The 22026-nt window shown below is 43.9% G+C and overlaps 1 protein-coding gene across 1 annotated transcript in view; it reads left to right on the top strand.

Annotated features, from left to right (window-relative positions):
• LOC139384402 (neuron navigator 2-like) overlaps window positions 1-22026 on the top strand; it is a 135168-nt gene that overhangs the window by 56118 nt on the left and 57024 nt on the right. Inside the window, exons 4-7 of the mRNA XM_071129157.1 lie at window positions 1966-2038; window positions 2273-2525; window positions 2765-2821; window positions 4912-5039. Of these exons, the coding sequence (XP_070985258.1) occupies window positions 1966-2038; window positions 2273-2525; window positions 2765-2821; window positions 4912-5039 (511 nt within the window). The remainder of the gene's footprint in view (window positions 1-1965; window positions 2039-2272; window positions 2526-2764; window positions 2822-4911; window positions 5040-22026) is intronic.

The raw sequence follows: 22026 nt of genomic DNA, 5'->3' as shown, positions 1-22026 counted from the left end.
CTTTTTCTCCCCAATGTTGTGGTATCCAATTGGTAGTTACAGTCTTGTCCCATCACTGCTACTCCCGTACGGACTCGGGAGAGGCAAAGGTCGAGAGCCGTGCGTCCTCCGAAACACGACCCAACCAAGCCGCACTGCTTCTTGACACACTGCCCGCTTAACCCGGAAGCCAGCCGCACAAATGTGTCGGAGGAAACATCGTACACTTGGCGACTGTGTCAGCGTGCATGCGGCCCGGCCTGCCACAGGAGTCGCTAGAGCGCGATGGGACAAGGACAATCCCTCAAGGCCAAACTGCGCCACTCGGGAGGCCCTACTTTGATGTTCTATTCCAACAGTTTGATTTCTCACTTTTCCGCACTACACTGGAATTCCCAAAGTTGCAATTCTGAGTCGATCCCCTGTTTGAATGCAGATTAAATGTGTTTTCTGAAGTTTGAGCACCATGTGCTCTCACTCAGCGGGTGTTTTTATTTAGCCAGAAGAGTCTTTATTTTTACCTCCTCAGTACCAGGGGTATTTGGGTCAGGGGTATATCAGAGAAGAGGTCAGGGAAGTATTTTAGTAGTGTTGATGTGTGTGTGTGTGTGTGTGTGTATGGGTGCGGGTATGTCACATGGAAGATGGGGACTTTTAAGAGGAGGGGTATCTCAGTCAAGTTGGGGGTATTTTAGTAGGGTCTGGGAGGGTATTTCAGGGTGGCTCGCGGGTAGTTCAGTGAAGTGATGGTGGCATATGGGTCGGGGGTATTTAAAAAGACGGGGTATTTTAGTAAGGTCTGGGAGGGTATTTCAGGGTGGCTCGCGGGTAGTTCAGTGAAGTGATGGTGGCATGTGGGTCTGAGGTATTTAAAAGACAGGGGGTGTTTTAGTGAGTGGGGGATATTTTAACTTTGTAGTGAGCAGAGCCTGGTCTAAATTCCTTCTGGTTCTCAGTCTGTGTCCTCCCTGACCTCCCAGCATGTGTCGCCATAGAACAGCTGTTCTGGGGTCAGCGGCTCACTGACCTGGAGTCTGCCTCTGATTCGTCGTATGACATCATTGAAATATCTGATGTAGAATCAGAGGGCTATTGTAGAAGGATGATATTGATATTAATGTATTAAATAGCTAGTGTTATTTTAGTTTGTTCTCCATAAAGTACAACGTCTTATTTTTCTAAATTGAACCGCTGCACTCTGCTCAGTCGAAACCCGTTTCACACTAATAGACTGTCGGTTGGGTGCTAGCTAATACCGATGGGGGAGATGAATTGCGCCTAGGTGTATATTAGCATGAGACGGATTACGTTTCGATGAGGTTCCTTTGATTGAACAGTCGAGTATAGTCTCAATGGCCGCTCCTCAACAGCATGAACAGTGAAAATGGCCGCTGCTGTGTTTCGTATGAATCAATTGTTACATTGCTCAATTCCCTCCCCTGTTTGTTCACCTGAACCTGACCGTTGGTAACCCTTGAACTCTCCTTTTTTTTTTTATTGATGATGTCATTCGATGACTCTGTTTTATTTTGTTCACCTGGGGGTTGACATTTTGCGGCCAATGGGCTGTATCGAAGTAGGGTCACATAGTGAGCTTGTAACTAAGCAAATTCTGTCGACCAATCACATCACCTAGCTGTTTGAATGTTGACAGCTCAGCACAGCTAGGTCGGTATGGTAACAGGGCCAAAGTAGAATGCTTTTGTCATCTAAGGTACTCCAGTGGAGGTGTATGTCTGGCTTATTTTAATGCTGCTTTGACCAGGCTATGTCATTAAACAATCGACTCACCTTACTCAGGTCGGCACTCTGCGAAGTCCATCCCTGTAAGCATGTCCCGAAACCCTAAGGCTGGCGATGTGTTTGCGATGGCTGTTTTTGAGTAGGCTGCTGATAACTGCCTATGCGTTACTGACTGTGTGATGAGTTGAGTTACATCTGAATGTAAAATCGGTTCTCTCTGTCACTCTTCTCCTCCTCCTCCAGATTGAGAACATTGATGCCTGCCTCCGTTTCCTGGCAGCCAAAGGAGTCAACATACAGGGCCTGTCTGCAGAGGGTAAACGCTCACCAGTCACACACACCTGCTGAGACTACATTGTGACTGACTGTAGTGGCTAGAATACTGTGTAGTGAGCTTGTAACTTTCCTCTCTGTATCTCTTCATCTCATTCTCTTTCTCTCTCTCTCTCTCTCTCTCTCTCTCTCTCTCTCTCTCTCTCTCTCTCTCTCTCTCTCTCTCTCTCTCTCTCTCTCTGTCTATTTACCTCTCTCCCCTGCTCTCCTTACGCAGAGATCCGGAATGGGAATCTGAAGGCCATTCTGGGGCTCTTCTTCAGCCTGTCTCGCTACAAGCAGCAGCAGGCCCACCGCCAGTACTCCCAGCCCCACCTTAACCCCCAGCCCCAGAGCCCTCAACCTCCCCTGATCCAGCAGACCGGCGCCCCTGCCCAGCTCAGCAGCCACCCTGTCACCCCTACGCATGAGACTCCGGCCCCCACAGCACAAGCAGCCCAGAAAACAGCACAGGCCGAGATGCAGTCCAGGTAAGCCTGTTGGATCACCGCTACACTGATGCATTCTGGGAAGATGTAGTTCGTAATACTTCGAATTTGAAATGTCTTCCCTTGTTGATGTCATCAGTGTTCAATTTACCGTCTCGTCTTATTTCCTCTCTCTTTCCAGTTGTCGTAGCTCCGGTCTTCTGTAAATGTCAAATTAGTCTTTCTGTCTCTCCCGTCCTCCATTGCGCTCTCCTTCTCTTTCTTTCTCTCTCTCCTCCTAGGGCTGGGTCTCAGAGTAAACTGCTCAGGTTTTCCCTTGGTCAGAAAAAGTCCTCTAGGTCAGCTCTTTTTCTCTCCCTCTTTCTCCCGCTCTTCTTTGTGGTCATGCATCTTCCTCCTCCACTCCTCCTCATCTTCTAATTCTCCCCCCTTTCCTCACTATTTCCAGAGTAGGTAGAGGTTGCCCATAACAGCTGATACAGGGTCAGATTTGTTTCAACATGTAATAGTTATAGGTTACTATAGAGGTGTTATTAATATGATCCTAGATCTGTGGTAAGGGCAACTTCTACCTGAAACTACTATTCTACTCTGCATGAGTTTTGAAGAGAGGGGACTCCAAGGCTCCATTTTGGAAAGTCCTGTTTGACTCTGGCATCACGCCTCATTTGGCATGTCTGCTTAATGGGGTGTGAGGGACCTTTTGATAACCCCTGTGTGTTTGTGTGTGTGTGTGTGGTTGCCTGCGTGTGATGTGCATGTGTGTGCGCGCACTCAAGAATGTGAGAGAGCGTCTCACTGTGAGTATGACCTTAATAATTAACTGAGATGGAGGAGTGGATGGCTTGAATTTGGTTGTATGTTACGATAACGGATTGGATAGGCCACTACTACTATCCTCCCACTACTGTACTGTGTTCTGTGAGATAATGTTTAATCTCTGGGCCCATATTCATAAACTGTCATAAAGTAGGAGTACTGACCTAGGATCAGTTTAGCCTTTTGTATCATTATTAAAAAGAAAGGCCTAGTCCTAGAGTAACACTCCTACTCTGAGAGGTTTTTATGAATAGTGGCCAAAAACGTTGTTTTGCAAGCATGTCACCGTTTTCTACACCAACTGACTGAATGAAATGTAGTGAAGTTGAGGATGTGTTGTTGCGTGCTGCCTAAACCCAACACAGCAGGCATAAAAATATGCCTGAACGGAGTCCTCACGTTCGTTTTTCAGGGGAAACAGAAGTTAGGTTGAAAATACTGTATCCCTAAAAAACGGAAACATCCGTGCATGCTGTCCATCCCTTGTAGTTTTGCACCTGCTCCTAGTCTAATTTACAAAACAATGCAGTAGCGCCGCCCTCTGGTCAGCATGTGTAACTGCAGGTTAATATTCAGCTGGGCGTAAGTACATTCAACATCTGGAATGGTGTTTCTCTCCTTTTCAGATTGTAATGCGTTTCTCCTCCAATGCTTTTCCTTTTAATCTTTATGCTTTATTTTCTTTCTCGGCTTGAATGAAAACGGTCTTGATGTGCATCCAGGGGGAGCATAGGTGACATTAGGATCATTTCATGATTACGATTTAATGTGGCCACATCCTGAATGAGAACTGACAGAAGACGTTTCATCATGCAAACAGTGTATATCATGAATAGGCTAGCAGTGAATCCTGTGACTTAATATCTCACTCAGAATTAAATCATGTGTTATACTTTGCAGCTCAGTTGGTAGAGCATGGTTCTTGCAATGCCAGAATAGTGGGTTTGATTCCTGGGATCACCCGTACGCAAAATGTATGCTTTGCAAGTAAATTGACGCTAAGTCCCTTTTAGATAAAAGTATCTGCTAAATGGATATTTTCGTAATAGAAAGCTTGTTTATACACTAATAACATTTTCAGTGTGTTCATTTAGGAACGCTCATACCATCATGGTCTTTGTTGTCGGACAGGAACTTAATGATGACTTATAAGCCCAGTTTAATTCATAAGACAGTTAATTAACGGGCTAACAACAGTCTTTCTACTCACCGTAATTGAAAGTCTAATGAGCTGGACCTATTCTCCCACTAACAAAAGCCCATGCAGTCCTGCTTGGTCATGTAAAGGGAATGCCTTTAAAAAAATAATAATAATTTTAAGGTCACTCACTCAGTGTAGCAAGAACGAAATAAGAGTTGATGTTTTACACCAGTATTGAACTACCGGTCATATTTTGTTTGTCAGACCAATGCCGACAGCCACAGAATGATGTTTCCTCCACCGATGTTGAAATGCTGCCTTTGAGTCCCGGCTATGGCTACACAGGAGATTAGCTAACAATATGTGGTTACAGATGGGTGGAAAATTATTTGAGGTTTAATGAACGTATTGCCTAATCCTTGCTGTTTGTGCCATTGAGTCTAAACGCTCTATTGCTCTCCCGCTCAGACTTCCAGGCCCGAGTGCGAGGGTGTCCACTGCTGGCAGTGACATCACACCTCGCGGGTCGGTTGGCGCTGCCGGCAACCGGCGAAGTCAGGGCTTCACAGACAAGACCAAACCAGCCGCTCACAAAGGTACGTCTGTCCTTCGCACTCGAAAAAACATACATACATACACTACCGTTCAAAAGTTTTAGAACACCTACTCATTCAAGGGTTTTTCTTTATTTCTACTATTTTCTACATTGTAGAATAAGAGTGAAGACTTCAAAACTATGAAATAACACATGTAGTAACCAAAAAAAAAGTGTTAATCAAATCAACATTTATTTTATATTTGAGATTCTTAAAATAGCCACCCTTTGCCTTGATTACAGCTTTGCACACTTTTGGCATTCTCACAACCAGCTCCATGAGGTAGTCACCTGGAATGCATTTCAATTAACAGGTGTGCCTTCTTTAGAGTTAATTTGTGGAATTTCTTTCCTTCTTAATGTGTTTGAGCCAATCAGTTGTGTTGTGACAAGGTAGGGGGGGGTATCCCTATTTGGTAAAAGACCAAGTCCATATTATGGCAAGAACAGCTCAAATAAGCAAAGAGAAACAACAGTCCATCTTTACTTTAAGACATAAAGGTCAGTCAATGTGGAACATTTTAAGAACTTTGAAAGATTCTTCAAGTGCAGTCGCAAAAACCATCAAGCGCTATGATGAAACCGTCTCTCATGAGGACCGCCACAGGAATGAAAGACCCAGAGTTACCTCTGCTGCAGAGGATAAGTTCATTAGAGTTACCAGCCTCAGAAATTGCAGCCCAAGTAAATGCTTCACAGAGTTCAAGTAACAGACACATCTCAACATCAAATGATCAAATCAAATTTTATTGGTCACATACACATGGTTAGCAGATGTTAATGTGAGTGTAATGAAATGCTTGTGCTTCTAGTTCTCACAGTGCAGTAATATCTAACAGGTAATCTAACAATTCCACAACCACTACCTAATACACACAAATGGATGGAATAAGAATATGTACATATAAATATATGGATGAGAGACGACCAAGCGGCATAGTTAAGATGCAATAGATGGTATAAAATACAGTATATTACTCATGAGATGAGTAATGTAAGATATGTAAACATTTTCAAAGTGGCTAGTGATCCGTTTATTTATTTTTATTTGTTATTTTTTTGAGGGTCAGCTTAATATTGCGGAAAGAATGTTGCTTCCAATGTAATTGTCTGCATCATTTCCAATCCCCCATATTTATTTGGTAAATATATATATCCATACACGCATGCATATATATATACATACACATACCTATATAGACATACATACTTTTTTAAAGAATATACCTTTATTATTATTCCCCGTAAACCCTAAATCCCCCAATTGGAGTAAACTAATAAACACTTCTGCTTCTACCTTCAATCCATACATCTTATACACACTCTACAGACACAGTCTACTTTACAATAGTTCTCTCTTGTTTGTTCTTAGTCCTTCCTCTATTTCTGATGTCCATCCAGTTTGATTTCTATTTGTAACTATGCTATTTCCGAACCTATATACATTTTACAGATCCAGTATGTTTTACATTGTTTATCTTGTTATTAGTCCCACCCTTCAGCTCCATTCAACCCCTCCCATCTCTCTCTCAACATCATCCATTTTGGATTTCTACTTGCCATATATTTTTCAACTGTGCTGTGATGCTTCACAAAAGAATTGAACCTTCCTATTCTCATAGCTTCTACAGATTGTAAATTAAAAATAAATGGAATGGGTACATCGAACATCTCTTCCCAACTATTTTGCAATTTATATGGCACAGCTGTCAGTTTTTTGGTCCTTAAATGAAATTGGTACATGTTTTTATTTATCACACTTTTCTTTAACCACTTATGTTCTTTAATACAGGGCCGACATACAAGTTCCTTACTTTTTTCCCCTTCTACTTGCCTCTTCCATTTCTGTGGTAATGCTGCAATTAATTGGTTGTAATTTTTGGTAGAGCAGACATTTCCACATGTCTGTGTTAGCTGCATGTGATCCATTTATTAAAGTGGCCAATGATTTGAGTCTGTATGTATGCAGCAGCCTCTCTGTGTTAGTGATGGCTGTTAAACCGTCTGACGGCCTTGAGATACAGTTGATGTCGGAAGTTTACATACACCTTAGCCAAATACATTTAAACTCAGTTTTTCACAATTCCTGACATTTAATCTTAGTAAGAATTCCCTGTCTTAGGTCAGTTAGGATCACCACTTTTATTTTAAGAATGTGAAATGTCAGAATAATAGTTGAGAAGGATTTATTTCAGGTTTTATTTCTTTCATCACATTCCCAGTGGGTCAGAAGTTGACATACAGTCAATTAGTATTTGGTAGCATTGCCTTTAAATTGTTTAACTTGGGTCAAACGTTTCGGGTAGCCTTCCACAAGCTTCCCAAAATAAGTTGGGTGAATTTTGGCCCATTCCTCCTCACAGAGCTGGTGTAAATGAGTCAAGTTTGTAGGCCTCCTTGCTCGCACGTACTTTTTCAGTTTTGCCCACACATTTTCTATAGGATTGAGGTCAGAGCTTTGTGATGGTCACTCCAATACCTTGACTTTGTTGTCCTTAAGCCATTTTGCCACAACTTTGGAAGTATGCTTGGGGTCATTGTCCATTTGGAAGACCCCTCATGATGCCATCTATTTTGTGAAGTGCACCAGTCCCTCCTGCAGCAAAGCACCTCCACAACATGATGCTGCCACCCCTGTGCTTCACAGTTGAAATGGTGTTCTTCGGCTTGCAAGCCTCCCCCTTTTTCCTCCAAACATAATGATGGTCATTATGGCCAAACAGTTCTATTTCTGTTTCATCAGACTAGGGGACATTTCTCAAAAAAATACGATCTTTGTCCCCATGTGCAGTCTGGATTTTTTATGGTGATTTTGGAGCAGTGGCTTCTTCCTTTCTGAGCAGCCTTTCAGCTTATGTCGATATAGGACTCATTTTCCTGTGGATATAGATACTTTTGTACCTATTTTCTCCAGCATATTTCCAAGGTTCTTTGCTGTTGTTCTGGGATTGATTTGCACTTTTTGCACCAAAGTACATTCATCTCGAGGATACAGAACGCGTCTCCTTCCTGAGCGGTATGACGGCTGCGTGGTCCCATGGTGTTTATACTTGTGTACTATTGTTCGTGGTACCTTCAGGCATTTGGAAATTGCTTCCAAGTATTAACAATTTTTTTCTGAGGTCTTTGCTGATTTCTTTAGATTTTCCTATGATGTCAAGCAGAGGCACTGAGTTTGAAGGTAGGCCTTGAAATACATTCACAGGTACACCTCCAATTGACTCAAATTATTTCAATCAGAAGCTTCTAAAGCCATGACATCCTTTTCTGGAATTGTCTAAGTTGTTTAAAGGCACAGTCAACTTAGTGTATGTAAACTTCTGACCCACTGGAATTGTGATAAAGTGAATTATAAGTGAAATAATCTGTCTGTAAACAATTGTTGGAAAAATTACTTGTGTCATGCACAACCAACTTGCCAAAGCTATAGTTTGTTAACAAGACATTTGTGGAGTGGTTGAAAAACAAGTTTTAATTACTCCAACCTAAGTCTTTGTAAACGTCCAACTTCAACTGTAAATGCTGTTTTTCAGTCTCTCGGTCCCAGCTTTGATGAACCTGTACTGATCTCGTCTTCTGGATGGTAGCGGGGTGGCTCGGGTGGTTGATGTCCTTGATGATCTTTTTGGCCTTCCTGTGACACCGGGTGCTGTAGGTGTCCTGGAGGGCAGGTAGTTTGCCCCCAGTGATGCGTTGTGCAGACTGCACCACCGTCTGGAGAGCCTTGCGGTTGAAGGCAGTGCAGTTGCCGTACCAGACTGTGATACAGCCCGACAGGATGCTCTCAATTGTGCATCTGTAAAAGTTTGTGAGGGTTTTAGGTGACAAGCCAAATTTTCTCAAGCCTCCTGTGGTTGAAGAGTCGCTGTTGCGTTGCCTTCACCACACTGTCTGTGTGGGTGGATCATTTCAGTTTGTCTGATGTGTGCGCTGAGGAACTTGAAACTTTCCACCTTCTCCACTGCTGTCCCGTCGATGTGTGTGGGGTGGGCTCCCTCTGCTTTTTCCTGAAGGCCTCGATCATCTCCTTTGTTTTGTTGATGTTGAGTGAGCGGTTATTGTCCTGTAGGTTGTTTTCCTGTCTCGTCGTTGTTGGTAATCAGGCCCACTACTGTTGTGTCGTCTGTAGACTTGAGGATTTAGTTGGAGGCGTGCGTGACCATGCAGTCATTGGTGAACAGGGAGTACAAGAGGGGGCTGAGCACGCACCCTTGTGGGCCCCTGTGTTGAGGATCAGCGAAGTGGAGATGTTGTTTCCTACCTTCACCACCTGGGGGCGACCCGTCAGGAATTCCAGGACCAAATTGCACAAGGTGGGGTTGAGACCCTGGACCTCAAGCTTAATCATGAGCTTGGAGGGTACTGTGGTGTTGAATTGCTGCAAAGAAACCACTACTAAAGGACACCAATAAGAAGAAAAGACTTGCTTGGGCCAAGAAACACGAGCAATGGACATTAGACCAGTGGAAATGTGTCCTTTGGTCTGGAGTCCAAATTTGAGATTTTTGGTTCGATCCGCGGTGTCTTTGTAAGACACGGTGTGGGTGAACAGATGATCTCTGCATGTGTTTATTCCCCCTGTAAAGCATGGAGAACGAGGTGTTATGGTGTGGCGGTGCTTTGCTTTTGACACTGTCTGTGATTTATTTAGAATTCAAGGCACACTTAACCAGCAGGGCTACCACAGCTTTCTGTAGCGATAAGCCATCCCATCTGGTTTGGACTTAGTGGGACTATCATTTGTTTTTCAACAGGATGACCCAAAACACACCTCCAGGCTGTGTAAGGGATATTTTATAATTGAATCCATATGTTATTTCACAATTTTGGTATGTCATACACTGCATTTGAGGAACAATTGTAAAGTAATTCTACTTTGAAAGTTGATCAACTTGTAAACTCACTTTTGAGAAAATCGCCTTTGAATGTTTTGGTATCTTGTGAAGAGCTCTTCTTTGTCTACACGCATTCAGCATCGTTCACACCCTCTTAAGCTTTAGCCCCACCCATCTTGTTTCGCTCTAGGAGCGCACACTTGACTCTCTGGCCCACTGATTTGTTTACCTCTGGATAACATGAAAACAGCCTAACCAGCCCTGCTGCCAACAATTTCATTGCGCTTTTTTGCAGACGTTTACTGACACCAGCCATATTCAACGGGTGTTGTACACACGTCATGTAACGTTAGCTAACTAACAGTGCTGGGAGCTAACCAACCATGTTCAATGTTAGCTAGCTAACATTAAGCTCTAATTAGAAAAGCAAACAGATCTGGGAAACAAATAATAACGTCAGCTAGGGATCCAGCCAGCTAACGTTAGCTAGCTAGCTAACAGTACACTTTAGCTAACTAACAGTACACTTTAGCTAACTAACAGTACACTTTAGCTAGCTAACAGTACACTTTAGCTAGAAATGAAACCACTTTGTCAAAATTAGAAACTTGTAATATCTGAAAATATAGCTTGCTAATTCTAGACTATCTTACCTGTATACATCAACATGCATGATGGACGCGTCTCCCTGTCAGGAATGCCATACCACGATTGCCCTTAGTTTGAAGATGTAATCCGGAGACAGGTGTTTTCTCCATCTCTAGCTATCATACTCCAATTCCACTGATTTCATAACTTGATCCTTCAGAAAGTAGAGAGCAACACTTATGCAGCTCCACTACACAATACATTTTTAGAAAAGCAGCGTTCGACAGGATTACCAACACAGACTGACGAGCTCAAATAGACAAAAGCCTTCTATATGGCAGACCAATCTGAACTCCTCTCTCGGCATGTCCAGCCCACTCATTATCTCAGCCAATCATGGCTAGCGGGAAGGTAGCCTTCTTTTTCTGTGGCTTAAACAACTAGGCTCGTAATTTAACAATTTTATTTGTATTTACAGATGGTGTACAAGTTGGTTATTAAGGCACTTGAAAGTTCACGTTTGAGAAGGTAATTCTGCAACAACAAAAAAAAATTGCTAAAAAAAACGTTGTTTCCTGAATCGGGTCACAAATGCCTAAACCACCTGTCAAGTCATTAACGCTGACAGACTGTCCTGGTCATGATGTGGATGATGATGTCTGTGAGTTTGGCAGCTATCCTAATCAGGCCATTATGGTGTGGGAAGCCATAGGTGTCACCCTTTCTCAGAATAGACCAGGGCCTATCCACAAAGCGTCTCAGAGTACAGTAGGAGTGCTGATCTAAGATCTGTCCATATAACATTATTCAAGATGATCTAAAAGGCTAAACTGATTCTAGATCAGCACTCCAACTTTGAGATGCTTTGTGGATACGGGTCCCTGAGTGTAGACACTCGCCCACCCACAATGCACTCCATCAGTGCTGGAGCACTTTACTGACATGCGAGTGAATTGAGCCACGGAGTAGAGTGTTCATCTTTGTTACCCATATTGAGGGCATAAAAGGTTATTCGTTAGATAGTCAAACTAGATATGATTTATGGTGCCCAGATGCTTCACCTGTTTATCTGGCTGATCATATGATCTTCCCATCTTTTGTCAAAGGGAGCTTTTGGGATACAGAAATGAACAGTACAAGCTTCAATGCTGTGTATTTCGAGGACAATCAAAATACTGTGTGTGGTTGTGTGTGCGTGCATGTGTGTGTGTGTGTGTGTGTGCCTGCGTTCATTTGTGGGTTACAAGGTTAGGCGACAGTGCGTGATTTATAGAGGTGTGCGTGCGTGTGTTAGATTTAGTGTTGAGCTATAAACGTTACCATGACCTCTAGTTGTTCCCTGGTATGACCGCTATGTCCTGTCCTAAGCTCACATGTGCTTGCCTATAGTAGGACACTGCGAATGACCTATGAGTACTGTAGGGGCTGTGGCGATCATGACATCTTGTCCTCCGGGTTATTGTCATGCAAAAGTCTGCCGGGTCCCACGGCAATTAATGAGCATAAACGCGTTCGGCATCGCCAGGCCTCCGTGCTTTAATATCGTTATGATGTGCCCTGAATCAATTTCCTAAATTGCTCGGCCTGCGTCTTGTTGGTGTGTAGTCACACATATCCCCGGGACACACTTTCTGGGCTGAGACAAGAATGGCATTATTCCTACAGGGGGGAACATGGTTAAAATGATACTCAGTTCGTTTTTTATTTGTTTGACCCTGGGTTAACCTTGCTGTCACACGGCCTCTAGTCTTCTCATGTTGCTTTGATCTCACACTGTACATTCTCCATAGCCCAGGGGCTGTTACCGTGGAAATATCATTCTATTTCTATGGTGATTACTGTGTGACTGGTGTCTGTCTACTGTTACTGTATTCAGACGGCCTGACACCGTTTACCCGTATTGACTTCATTGCGTCTCTATTGTCTGCTGTGTTTAGCCAGGGGGAATCCGTTTGACTGTGTATTTAGTGCGAGGTTTTATATAGCTTCTCTGCACTGCTGTCACCACTCAGCTCTTCTACTGGGTTGTTTATAGACTCACTGTGTTTGTCTTCCACAGTCTAAACTCATTACCCTGTATTATACTGTATGAAAGATGGGGGGGTGGGGGGGGGGGGGGGGGGGTGGAGGGAAGAGAAAGAGAGGGTGGAGTGTGTGTGTGTGCGCGAGAGTGATCTGAAGGGTGCAGAGGGACAGACAGCAGGTAGGAGGGGTGGAGGTTTTGGAATCATCTCCCCCCTAACCACCTACCTTCCCTGTTGAGTCGCTGCCAAATCCCTCGCCCCTCCCTTACCCAACTCACTCCTGCACAACAGTTCCACTCAGGCTGCACTACGTGGAACATCTATCAGAGTTTGGGACTCTACTTCTTCTCTCAGCTTCTTTTGGTCTACTCTACTGGGACCGTGATACAGCAGCACTTACGAGGTTTGTCATTGGTCTTTTCACCGCTCTCCCCGTAGCCCCACTAAGTGCTGAAACTCAACTTGAGATGAGTGCACGCCAGTCTAGCTTTCTCCTAAATCATACATTATGCCGATGTGAGATTTGTATGACCGTTGGGATTCGACCCAGACGTATAGTACTATCGGTCATGGTCTTTTACCTAGTTACCAGACTCAGGGTCATAATTTTTCCTTTTGTGATTTAGTTTGTGTTTACTCTTTTAATACAACGTTTTACTTAGTAAGCTTTACTGTACCAAGTTAGCAACAATTTATTAGCGGGAACATTCAGTGATTTACTATCGTGAAATAAAATGCAGAAGATGCTGAGGCTCAGTGGGAAACTGCCGGTTCTATTGTCTGGCCTGAATTGTTCTGTATCAATGGTGCTGACAGTAGAATAGAGAACCTGTCACTGGAAGCATCCTGTTTTATACAGTAGAGAGACATCAGCATACAGCGGGCCTTCCTCTTATGCTTTACATTAACACAAGGTGACAGCAGCAGTGTAGTCACAGAGGGAGAGGGACGTGTGACCTGTTGCCACAAGGAAAGGGCAACCGGTGAAGAACAAACACCATTGTAAATTACAACTCATATTTACGTTTGTTTATTTTACCTTTTGTACTTGTGAACTATTTACACGTCGTTACAACACTGTCTACTGTCTAATCTTTGAAATGTCTCTATTCCTTTGTAACTTTTGTGCGTGTAATGTTTACTGTTCATTTTTTTTATCGTTTATTTCACTTTTGTATATTATCTACTTCACTTGCTTTGGCAGTGTAAACATATGTTTCCCATGCCAATAAAGCCCTTTAAATGTAATTGAGAGAGAGTGTGGTGTGTGTGTGTGCGTGCGTGACGTGCATGCATGTGTGGACAGTGCTGAATGAATGGCCAGTTGATGAGCTGTAGCCTCTCTGTTTGACTCCATTCATGTGGAGGAACTTTAAAAGGTTCACTCCAAACAAAGACTGGCTGTCCCACTCACTCACAAGGGCACAATGAGTGAGGTGTGTGTGTGTGTGTGTGTGTGTGTGTGTGTGTGTGTGTGTGTGTGTGTGTGTGTGTGTGTGTGTGTGTGTGTGTGTGTGTGTGTGTGTGTGTGTGTTATCTGAACTTGGGAATATGAGTAAGCAGTTTAAACAAATGGCATATTGTTCTCCTTAATACAAGTCATCTATATTAAATGAAATCAGATTAAACTTACTAATTGAACATATAAGCAACAACAACAAAAAACAAGTCACTTTCAGTGGTAATTATTTATTTATAGGGTACTTCTGGCGAGACATCTGTGTATAGCTAAAACACGATTGCTCTGTGGGCAGTCCTGGCAATATGTTTTAAGCTATTTCAATAAGTGCCATACTGTATGTTGCTAAAAAAGGCTCTTCCTGAATCTGGACACATTCATCATCGTATGTTTAGGCTGTGTGTCGTTCAGGCTGTGTATGATACTGCTCTTTCCGCCCCAGACTCAGTGTCATGGTTTTATGTTTAGGCTTTATTTATCTCTATACCGTGCCTACGGAATGTGTTCAGACACCTTGACTTTTTCCACATTTTGTGAGGTTACAGGCTTATTCTAAAATTGATTAAATTGTCCCTCCTCCCCCTTAATCTATCTACACACAATACCCCATGTCCTTGTTTTTTGAAAGAAAAGCCCCCAAAAAATTGTCCATTTAAAATAACATCAACTTGATCGGTGTAAGTGTTGTAAATGACTATTGGAGCTGGAAACGGCTGATTTGTAATGGTATATCTACATACAGTAGGCATACAGAGGCCCATTATCAGCAACCATCACTCCTGTGTTCCAATGGCACGTTGTGTTAGCTAATCCAAGTTTATCATTTTTAAAAGGCTAATTGATCATTAGAAGACCATTTTGCAATTATGTTAACACAGCTGAAAACTGTTGTGCTGATTTAAAGAAGCAATAAAAATGGCCTTCTTTAGACGAGTTGAGTGTCTGGAGCATCAGCATTTGTGGGTTTGAATACAGGCTCAAAATGGACAGAAACAAATTACTCTCTTCTGAAACTTGTCAGTCGTTTCACTCGTCTTCACTGTTGACGTTGAGACTGGTGTTTTGCGGGTACTATTTAATGAAGCTGCCAGTTGAGGACTTGTGAGGCGTCTGTTTCTCAAACTAGACACTGATTTACTTGTCCTCTTGCTAAGTTGTGCACCGGGGCCTCCCACTCCTCTTTTTATTCTGGTTAAAGACAGTTTGTGCTGTACTGTGAAGGGAGTAGTACACAGCGTTGTACGAGATCTTCAGTTTCTTGGCAATTTCGCGCATGGAATAGCCTTCATTTTTCAGAACAAGAACAGACTGACGAGTTTCAGAAGAAAGTTTTTTGTTTCTGGCCATTTTGAGCCTGTAATCGAACCCACAAATGGTAATGCTCCAGATACTCAACTAGTCTAAAGAAGGACAGTTTTATTGCTTTTTTAATTAGAACAACCGTTTTCAACGGCATTTGCATTTGTTCTTTCTTTATGCTCTGGCTTCAAGGAAACTATCAACAGCTTTGTTTGTGGGCCTCAATGGTGTGTGCCACGCTGCTCCTCTGAAAGTAAGTGATGTCTTGCTTTTTCATCTGACATTTTGACATCAGTGTGACAGGAAAGTTGCTTGTCATTGTTACATGACAGTAGGTTGTCGTAAGACAAGGCTGCATGAAGTGTGAACTGGAGCTTTCTTGGATCCACAAAAAAAGGACTAGGGAGAGGCGAAGGTCGAGAGCCATGCGTCCCCCGAAACACAACCCAACCAAGCCGCACTGCTTCTTGACACAACGCACATCCAACCCTGAAGCCAGCCGCACCAATGTGTCGGAGGAAACACCGTACACCTAGCGACCTGGTCAGCGTGCACTGCGCCCGGCCCGCCACAGGAGTCGCTAGTGAGCGATGAGACAAGGATATCCCTGCCGGCCAAACCCTCCCTAACCCGGACAACGCTGGGCCAATTGTGCGCCGCCCCATGGGCCTCCCGGTCATAGCCGGCTGCGGCAGAGCCTGTGCTCGAACCCAGAATCTCTGGTGGCTAGCCTTAGACCACTGTGCCACCCGGGAGGCCGGAGCAGGTTTTCATCAAGGATCTCTCTGTACTTTGCTCCGTTCATCTTTATCTCGATCCTGACTAGTCTCCCAGTCCCTGCTGCTGAAGAACATCCCCACAGCATGATGCTGCCACCACCATGCTTTATCTTGCGGATTGTGCCAGATTTCCTCCAGATGTGACGCTTGGCATTCAGGCCAAAGAATTCAATATTGGTTTCATCAGACCAGAGAATCTTGTTTCTCATGGTTTGGGAGGCCTTAGGTGCCTTTTGGCAAACTCCAAGTGGGCTGTCATGTGCCTTTTACTGAGTAGTGGCTTCTTGGTCACCTCCCTGACCAAGGCCCTTCTCCCCCGATTGCTCAGTTTGCCCGGGCAGCCAGCTCTAGGAAGAGTCTTGATGGTTCCAAACTTCTTCCATTTAAGAATGATGGAGGCCACTGTGTTCTTGGGGACCTTCAATGCTTCAGACATTTTTTGATATACTTCCCCAGATCTTTGCTTCGACACAATCCTGTATCGGAGCTCTACGGACAATTCCTTTGACCTCATGGCTTGGTTTTTGCTCTGTCAACTGTGGGACCTTGTATAGACAGTTGTGTGCCTTTTCCAAATCATGCCCAATCAATTGAATTGATTGTTTTCGCCTTGTCATTATGGTGTATTGTGTGTAGATTGCCTATGGATTTTTATTTATTTAATACATTTTAGAATAAGTCAAGTGGTCTGAATACTTTCCAAAGGCACTGTATATTTCTATAGGCAGGGAATGACCAGGTCACAACTGACTGACAAGTCTAACTTAGTATTTTGACCGTGAAACGGTCGAGAGGGCTAAACAGTGTCAGACGACGCTAGCCCCTCTAATGCATCTAAGCTTGTTTTTGTGTGTGTGCGTGGCTGCGTTGCGGGCTCCACCATGTTTGCCCATAAAACGCCGGGGGGGGGGGGGGGGGGGGGCATGGGCCTTTTTGAAGGGGCTGTGCTGAACAAGCAGGTCTCTGACACACGCATGCACACACACACACACACACACATACGTTGAGGACGCTTGTATTGTACACTTGGTACTGGCACATATAGACAGTAACACAGACACAGTGGAACACTCTCTCACACACACACACACACACACACACACACACACACACACACACACATACGTTGAGGACGCTTGTATTGTACACTTGGTACTGGCACATATAGACAGTAACACAGACACAGTGGAACACTCTCACACACACACACACACACACACACACACACACACCACACGTTGAGGACGTTTGTATTGTACACTTGGTACTGGCACATATAGACAGTAACACAGACACAGTGGAACACTCTCACACACACACACACACACACACACACACACACACACACACACACGTTGAGGACGCTTGTATTGTACACTTGGTACTGGCACATATAGACAGTAACACAGACACAGTGGAACACTCTCACACACACACACACACACACACACCACACGTTGAGGACGCTTGTATTGTACACTTGGTACTGGCACATATAGACAGTAACACAGACACAGTGGAACACTCTCACACACACACACACACACACACACACACACACACACACACACACACACACACCACACGTTGAGGACGCTTGTATTGTACACTTGGTACTGGCACATATAGACAGTAACACAGACACAGTGGAACACTCTCACACACACACACACACACACACACACACACACACACCACACGTTGAGGACGCTTGTATTGTACACTTGGTACTGGCACATATAGACAGTAACACAGACACAGTGGAACACTCTCACACACACACACACACACACACACACACCACACGTTGAGGACGCTTGTATTGTACACTTGGTACTGGCACATATAGACAGTAACACAGACACAGTGGAACACACACACACACAGGCGTGATGATCCGTGAGAAGGACTCTATGTCCACTGTGCCGGGCGGATATCCCAGAAGCCAGTGATGTTATCAGGACAGACACTTGGCTTTGCTCATGGTGATCTTAAGCTTGTGTGCGGCTGCTTGGGCTTGGAAACCCATTTCATGAAGCTCCCTATGAACAGTTGTTGTGCTGTTTGGAACTCGGTAGGGAGTGTTGCAAACGAGGAAAGCTCTACCTGCTTCAGCACTCGGTGGTCCCGTTCTGTGAGCTTGTGTGTCATTGTTTCGCCTACATGTTTCCACTTCCCAATAACATCACCTACAGTTGGCCAAGGCAGCTCAAGCAGGGCAGAAATTTGACGAACTGACTTGTTGGAAAGGTGGTATCCTATGACGTTCTTCAGTACGAGCCATTCTACTGCCAATGTTTGTGTATAGAGATTGCATGGCTGTGTGCTCTATTTTATACACCTGTCAGCAACAGGTGTGGCTGAAATAGAGTAATTCACTGATTTGAAGGTGTTTCCACATTTCAGACCCCTTATCCTTTTCCACATTTTGTTACATTACAGGTTTATTCTAACATGGATTACCTTTTTTTTTACTCATCAATCCACACACAACGTCCCATAATGGCAAAGTGAAAACAGGTTTTTAGACATTTCTGAAAAGGTATTAAAAGTAAAAAACAGATACCTTATTTACATAAGTATTCAGACCCTTTGCTATGAGACTCGAAATTGAGTTCAGGTGCATCATGTTTCCATTGATCATCCTTGAGATGTTTCTACAACTTGATTGGAGTCCACCTATGGTCAATTCAATTGATAGGACATGACTTGGAAAGGCACTGTCTTGTGTAATGTCCCACAGTTGACAGTGCATGTCAGCAAAAACCAAGCCATGAGGTCGAAGGAATTGTCTGTGGAGCTCCGAGACAGGATTGTGTCGAGGCACAGATCTGGGGAAGGGTACCAAAACATTTCTTCAGCATTGAAGGTCCCCAATAACACAGTGGCCTCCATCATTCTTAAATGGATGAATGAAACCACTAAAACTCTTCCTAGAGGTGGCCGCCCGGCCAAACTGAGGCAATCGGGGCAGAAGGTCCTTGGTCAAGGATGTAACCAAGAACCTGATGGTCACTCTGACAGAGCTCTAGAGTTCCTCTGTGAAGATGGGAGAACCTTCCAGCACTCCACAAATCAGGCCTTTATGATAGAGTGGCCAGACGGAAGCCACTCCTCAGTAAAAGGCACATGACAGCCGCTTGGAGTTTGATAAAAGGCACCTAAAGGACTCAGACCATGAGAAACACTATTCTCTGGTCTGATGAAACCAAGATTGAACTCTTTATCCTGAATGCTAATCGTCATGTCTGGAGGAAACCTGGCACCACCCCTATGATGAAGCATGGTGGTGGCAGCATCATGCTTTGGGGATGTTTTACAGCGGCAGGGAATGGGAGACTAGACAGGATCAAGGGAAAGATGAACGGAGCAGAGTGCAGAGAGATTCTTGATGAAAACCTTCTCCATAGCGCTCAGGACCTCAGACTGGGGCGAAGGTTCACCTTCCAACAGGACAGCGACCCTAAGCACACAGCCAAGACAATGCAGGAGTGGCTTTTGCTGAACAAACAAGTCTTTGAAAATCCTTGCGTAGCCCAACCAGAGCCCGGACTTGAACCCAATCAAACGTCTCTGGAGAGACCTGAAAAAAACTGCAGCGACGCTCCTCATCCAACATGACAGAGCTTGAGAGGATATGCAGAGAAGAATTGGAGAAACCCCACAAATACAGGTGTGCCAAGCTTGTAACGTCAAACCCAGGAAGATTGGAGGCTGTAATCGCAGCCAAAAGTTCTTCAACTAAGTACTGAGTAAAGGGTCTGAATGTGATGTTTCCGTTTTTTTTTTTTACACATTTACAAAAATGTATAGATACCTGTTTTTGCTTTGTCGTTAAGGAGTATTGTGTGCAGATTGATGAGGGAAGAATACACTTTAATCAATTTTAGAATATGGCTGTAACTTAACAAAACGTGGAAAAAGTCAAGGGGTCTGAATACTTTCCGAATGCACTGTAGATGAGATGTTGGTTTAATCCATTGTTCAACACAGGTTTTTGGTATGAAAGAGGCTGTGTAGACTAGAGTTGGAGTGTGTGTGTGTGTGTGTGTGTGTGTGTGTGTGTGTGTGTGTGTGTGTGTGTGTGTGTGTGTGTGTGTGTGTGTGTGTGTGTGTGTGTGTGTGTGTGTGTGTGTGTGTGTGTGTGTGAGAGACAGAGTTGGGTTATGGCAGGAATTTCACTGGTGGTCTGTGGTTAAGTCCTGAGGGCCTCTCTGTCTGTTAGACTCAGATTTCAGACTACTAATTGACTGCACTAATTGAGTAATTAAGATTTAAACACTAAAACATGTGTCTTGTGTAAACTACGAGATTGCACAAGTCATATAGAGGCACAAAGATGTGTGTGCGCGTTGGTGGAATTATATTTTTGTCCCAAGGTAGTGAACTTTCTCACAGTGATCTTAGCCAGGTCAGGAGGTCTATGACCTCTTATGAGTGTGATGTCAGCAGTCCATGTGTTTGGGATATTGGACGAGACGAAAGTGCCACACAGTGAACTCTTTTGGTTAGAGAGAGGGAGAAAGAATGCAGGTCTGTGGCTCAGGTGTGAGTGTTTACGTATATTGATACATCGTGTATCAATATAGGCAATTGTGTGTCCAAAACAGGCAATTGTGTGATAAAATAAGGGGATTCAATCAGTACAACTTTATTGACAACCATGGGCCAAGAGGTCTGACCCAGGATGTGAAATGTGGATCTCCTTTTCATTCAAACTGGGGCATCTTATGTGGTCATCTGGTTCTGGGTCATCCCCGGACATGCTCTGTGTTTCTCTTGTGTCCAGTGTCCAAGCCAACACAATGTCCACTTCTGAACCAAAACCCCAGCTGGTTTCACCCCCTATTCTCCCTCTGGGTCACAGGCCTCTCTGTTGGCATGATGTAAGCTTCTCAAAGTTCCCCTTTTCCCACATCCCATTCTCAGTGAGTCTGAATCCCTCTCTCTTTCTCTTTCTCATTATCTCTCTCTCTCTCTCTCTCTTTCTCATTATCTCTCTCTCTTTCTCATTATCTCTCTCTCTCTCTCTTTACCTCTCTCTCTCTCTTTACCTCTCTCTCTCTCTTTACCTCTCTCTCTCTCTCTCTCTCTCTCTCTCTCTCTCTCTCTCTCTCTCTCTCTCTCTCTCTCTCTCTCTCTCTCTCTCTCTCTCTCTGTAATTCCTGCTGGTCCTCCTCTCTCTCATTCAGGCCCTCCTCCAATAGGAAGCCAGCTATTAGCAACCTGACCCACTTTCCGCTAGCATGGCTAATTGGGACCTAATCACTTCCTAATGGGCACATTTTTTTCAATGCGCACACAATAAATACTAAACTGGGGAGAAACGACAGTGGCATGAAAAGCAATTAGAGCATGAAAGGCGCTTAAAAAAAACACAGGAATAAATGTGGTGGAAATGGGATGTGGCATAAAGATGTGGAGTGTTTAATATTCCTAGTAAATACTTCCTTACCAAGGCCCAAATGTGTGAATATTAAATTAGTTGTTTAAGGAGTTACCACAATAAAGTCCAGTGTTTAGAGTCATGTAAATGCGGCATACTGAAAAAAGGGTTGCAAACTGCACTGTAAGTAGGGTTCTTCGGCTGTCCCCATAGGATAACCGTTTTTGGTTCCAGGGGGAACCCTGATTGGTTCCCCCAGGTAGAACCGTTTTGGGTTCCTTGTAGAACCCTCTGTAGAAACGCATTCTACTTGGAACTGAAAAGGGTTCTACCTGGATCGAAAAGGGTTCTACCTGCAACCAAAAAGGGTTCTTCAATGGGTTCTCCTATGGGGACAGCCGAAGAACCCTTTTAGGTTCTAGATAACACCTTTTTTTTTACGAAGCGTGCATTGAAAAGGAATTGCAATGGATTCAATTTGAGATCATTACTTAATTGACAGTGTTTGCGAAAGTATTTGTGCAGCAGGATAGTAGCTCCTGATTTGCTGTGTCCGTCTGCTGTACTGGCTGGCTAATGGGTTGGGCATGGGAGTGGCCACAAGGGCAGTTTGTCAGT

The sequence above is a fragment of the Oncorhynchus clarkii genome, chromosome 26 (genome assembly GCF_045791955.1).
Source record: "Oncorhynchus clarkii lewisi isolate Uvic-CL-2024 chromosome 26, UVic_Ocla_1.0, whole genome shotgun sequence".
Taxonomy (NCBI): Eukaryota; Metazoa; Chordata; class Actinopteri; order Salmoniformes; family Salmonidae; genus Oncorhynchus; species Oncorhynchus clarkii.
The sequence above is the reverse complement of the archived record's forward strand: the minus strand, read 5'-3'. Positions and strand labels throughout refer to the sequence as shown.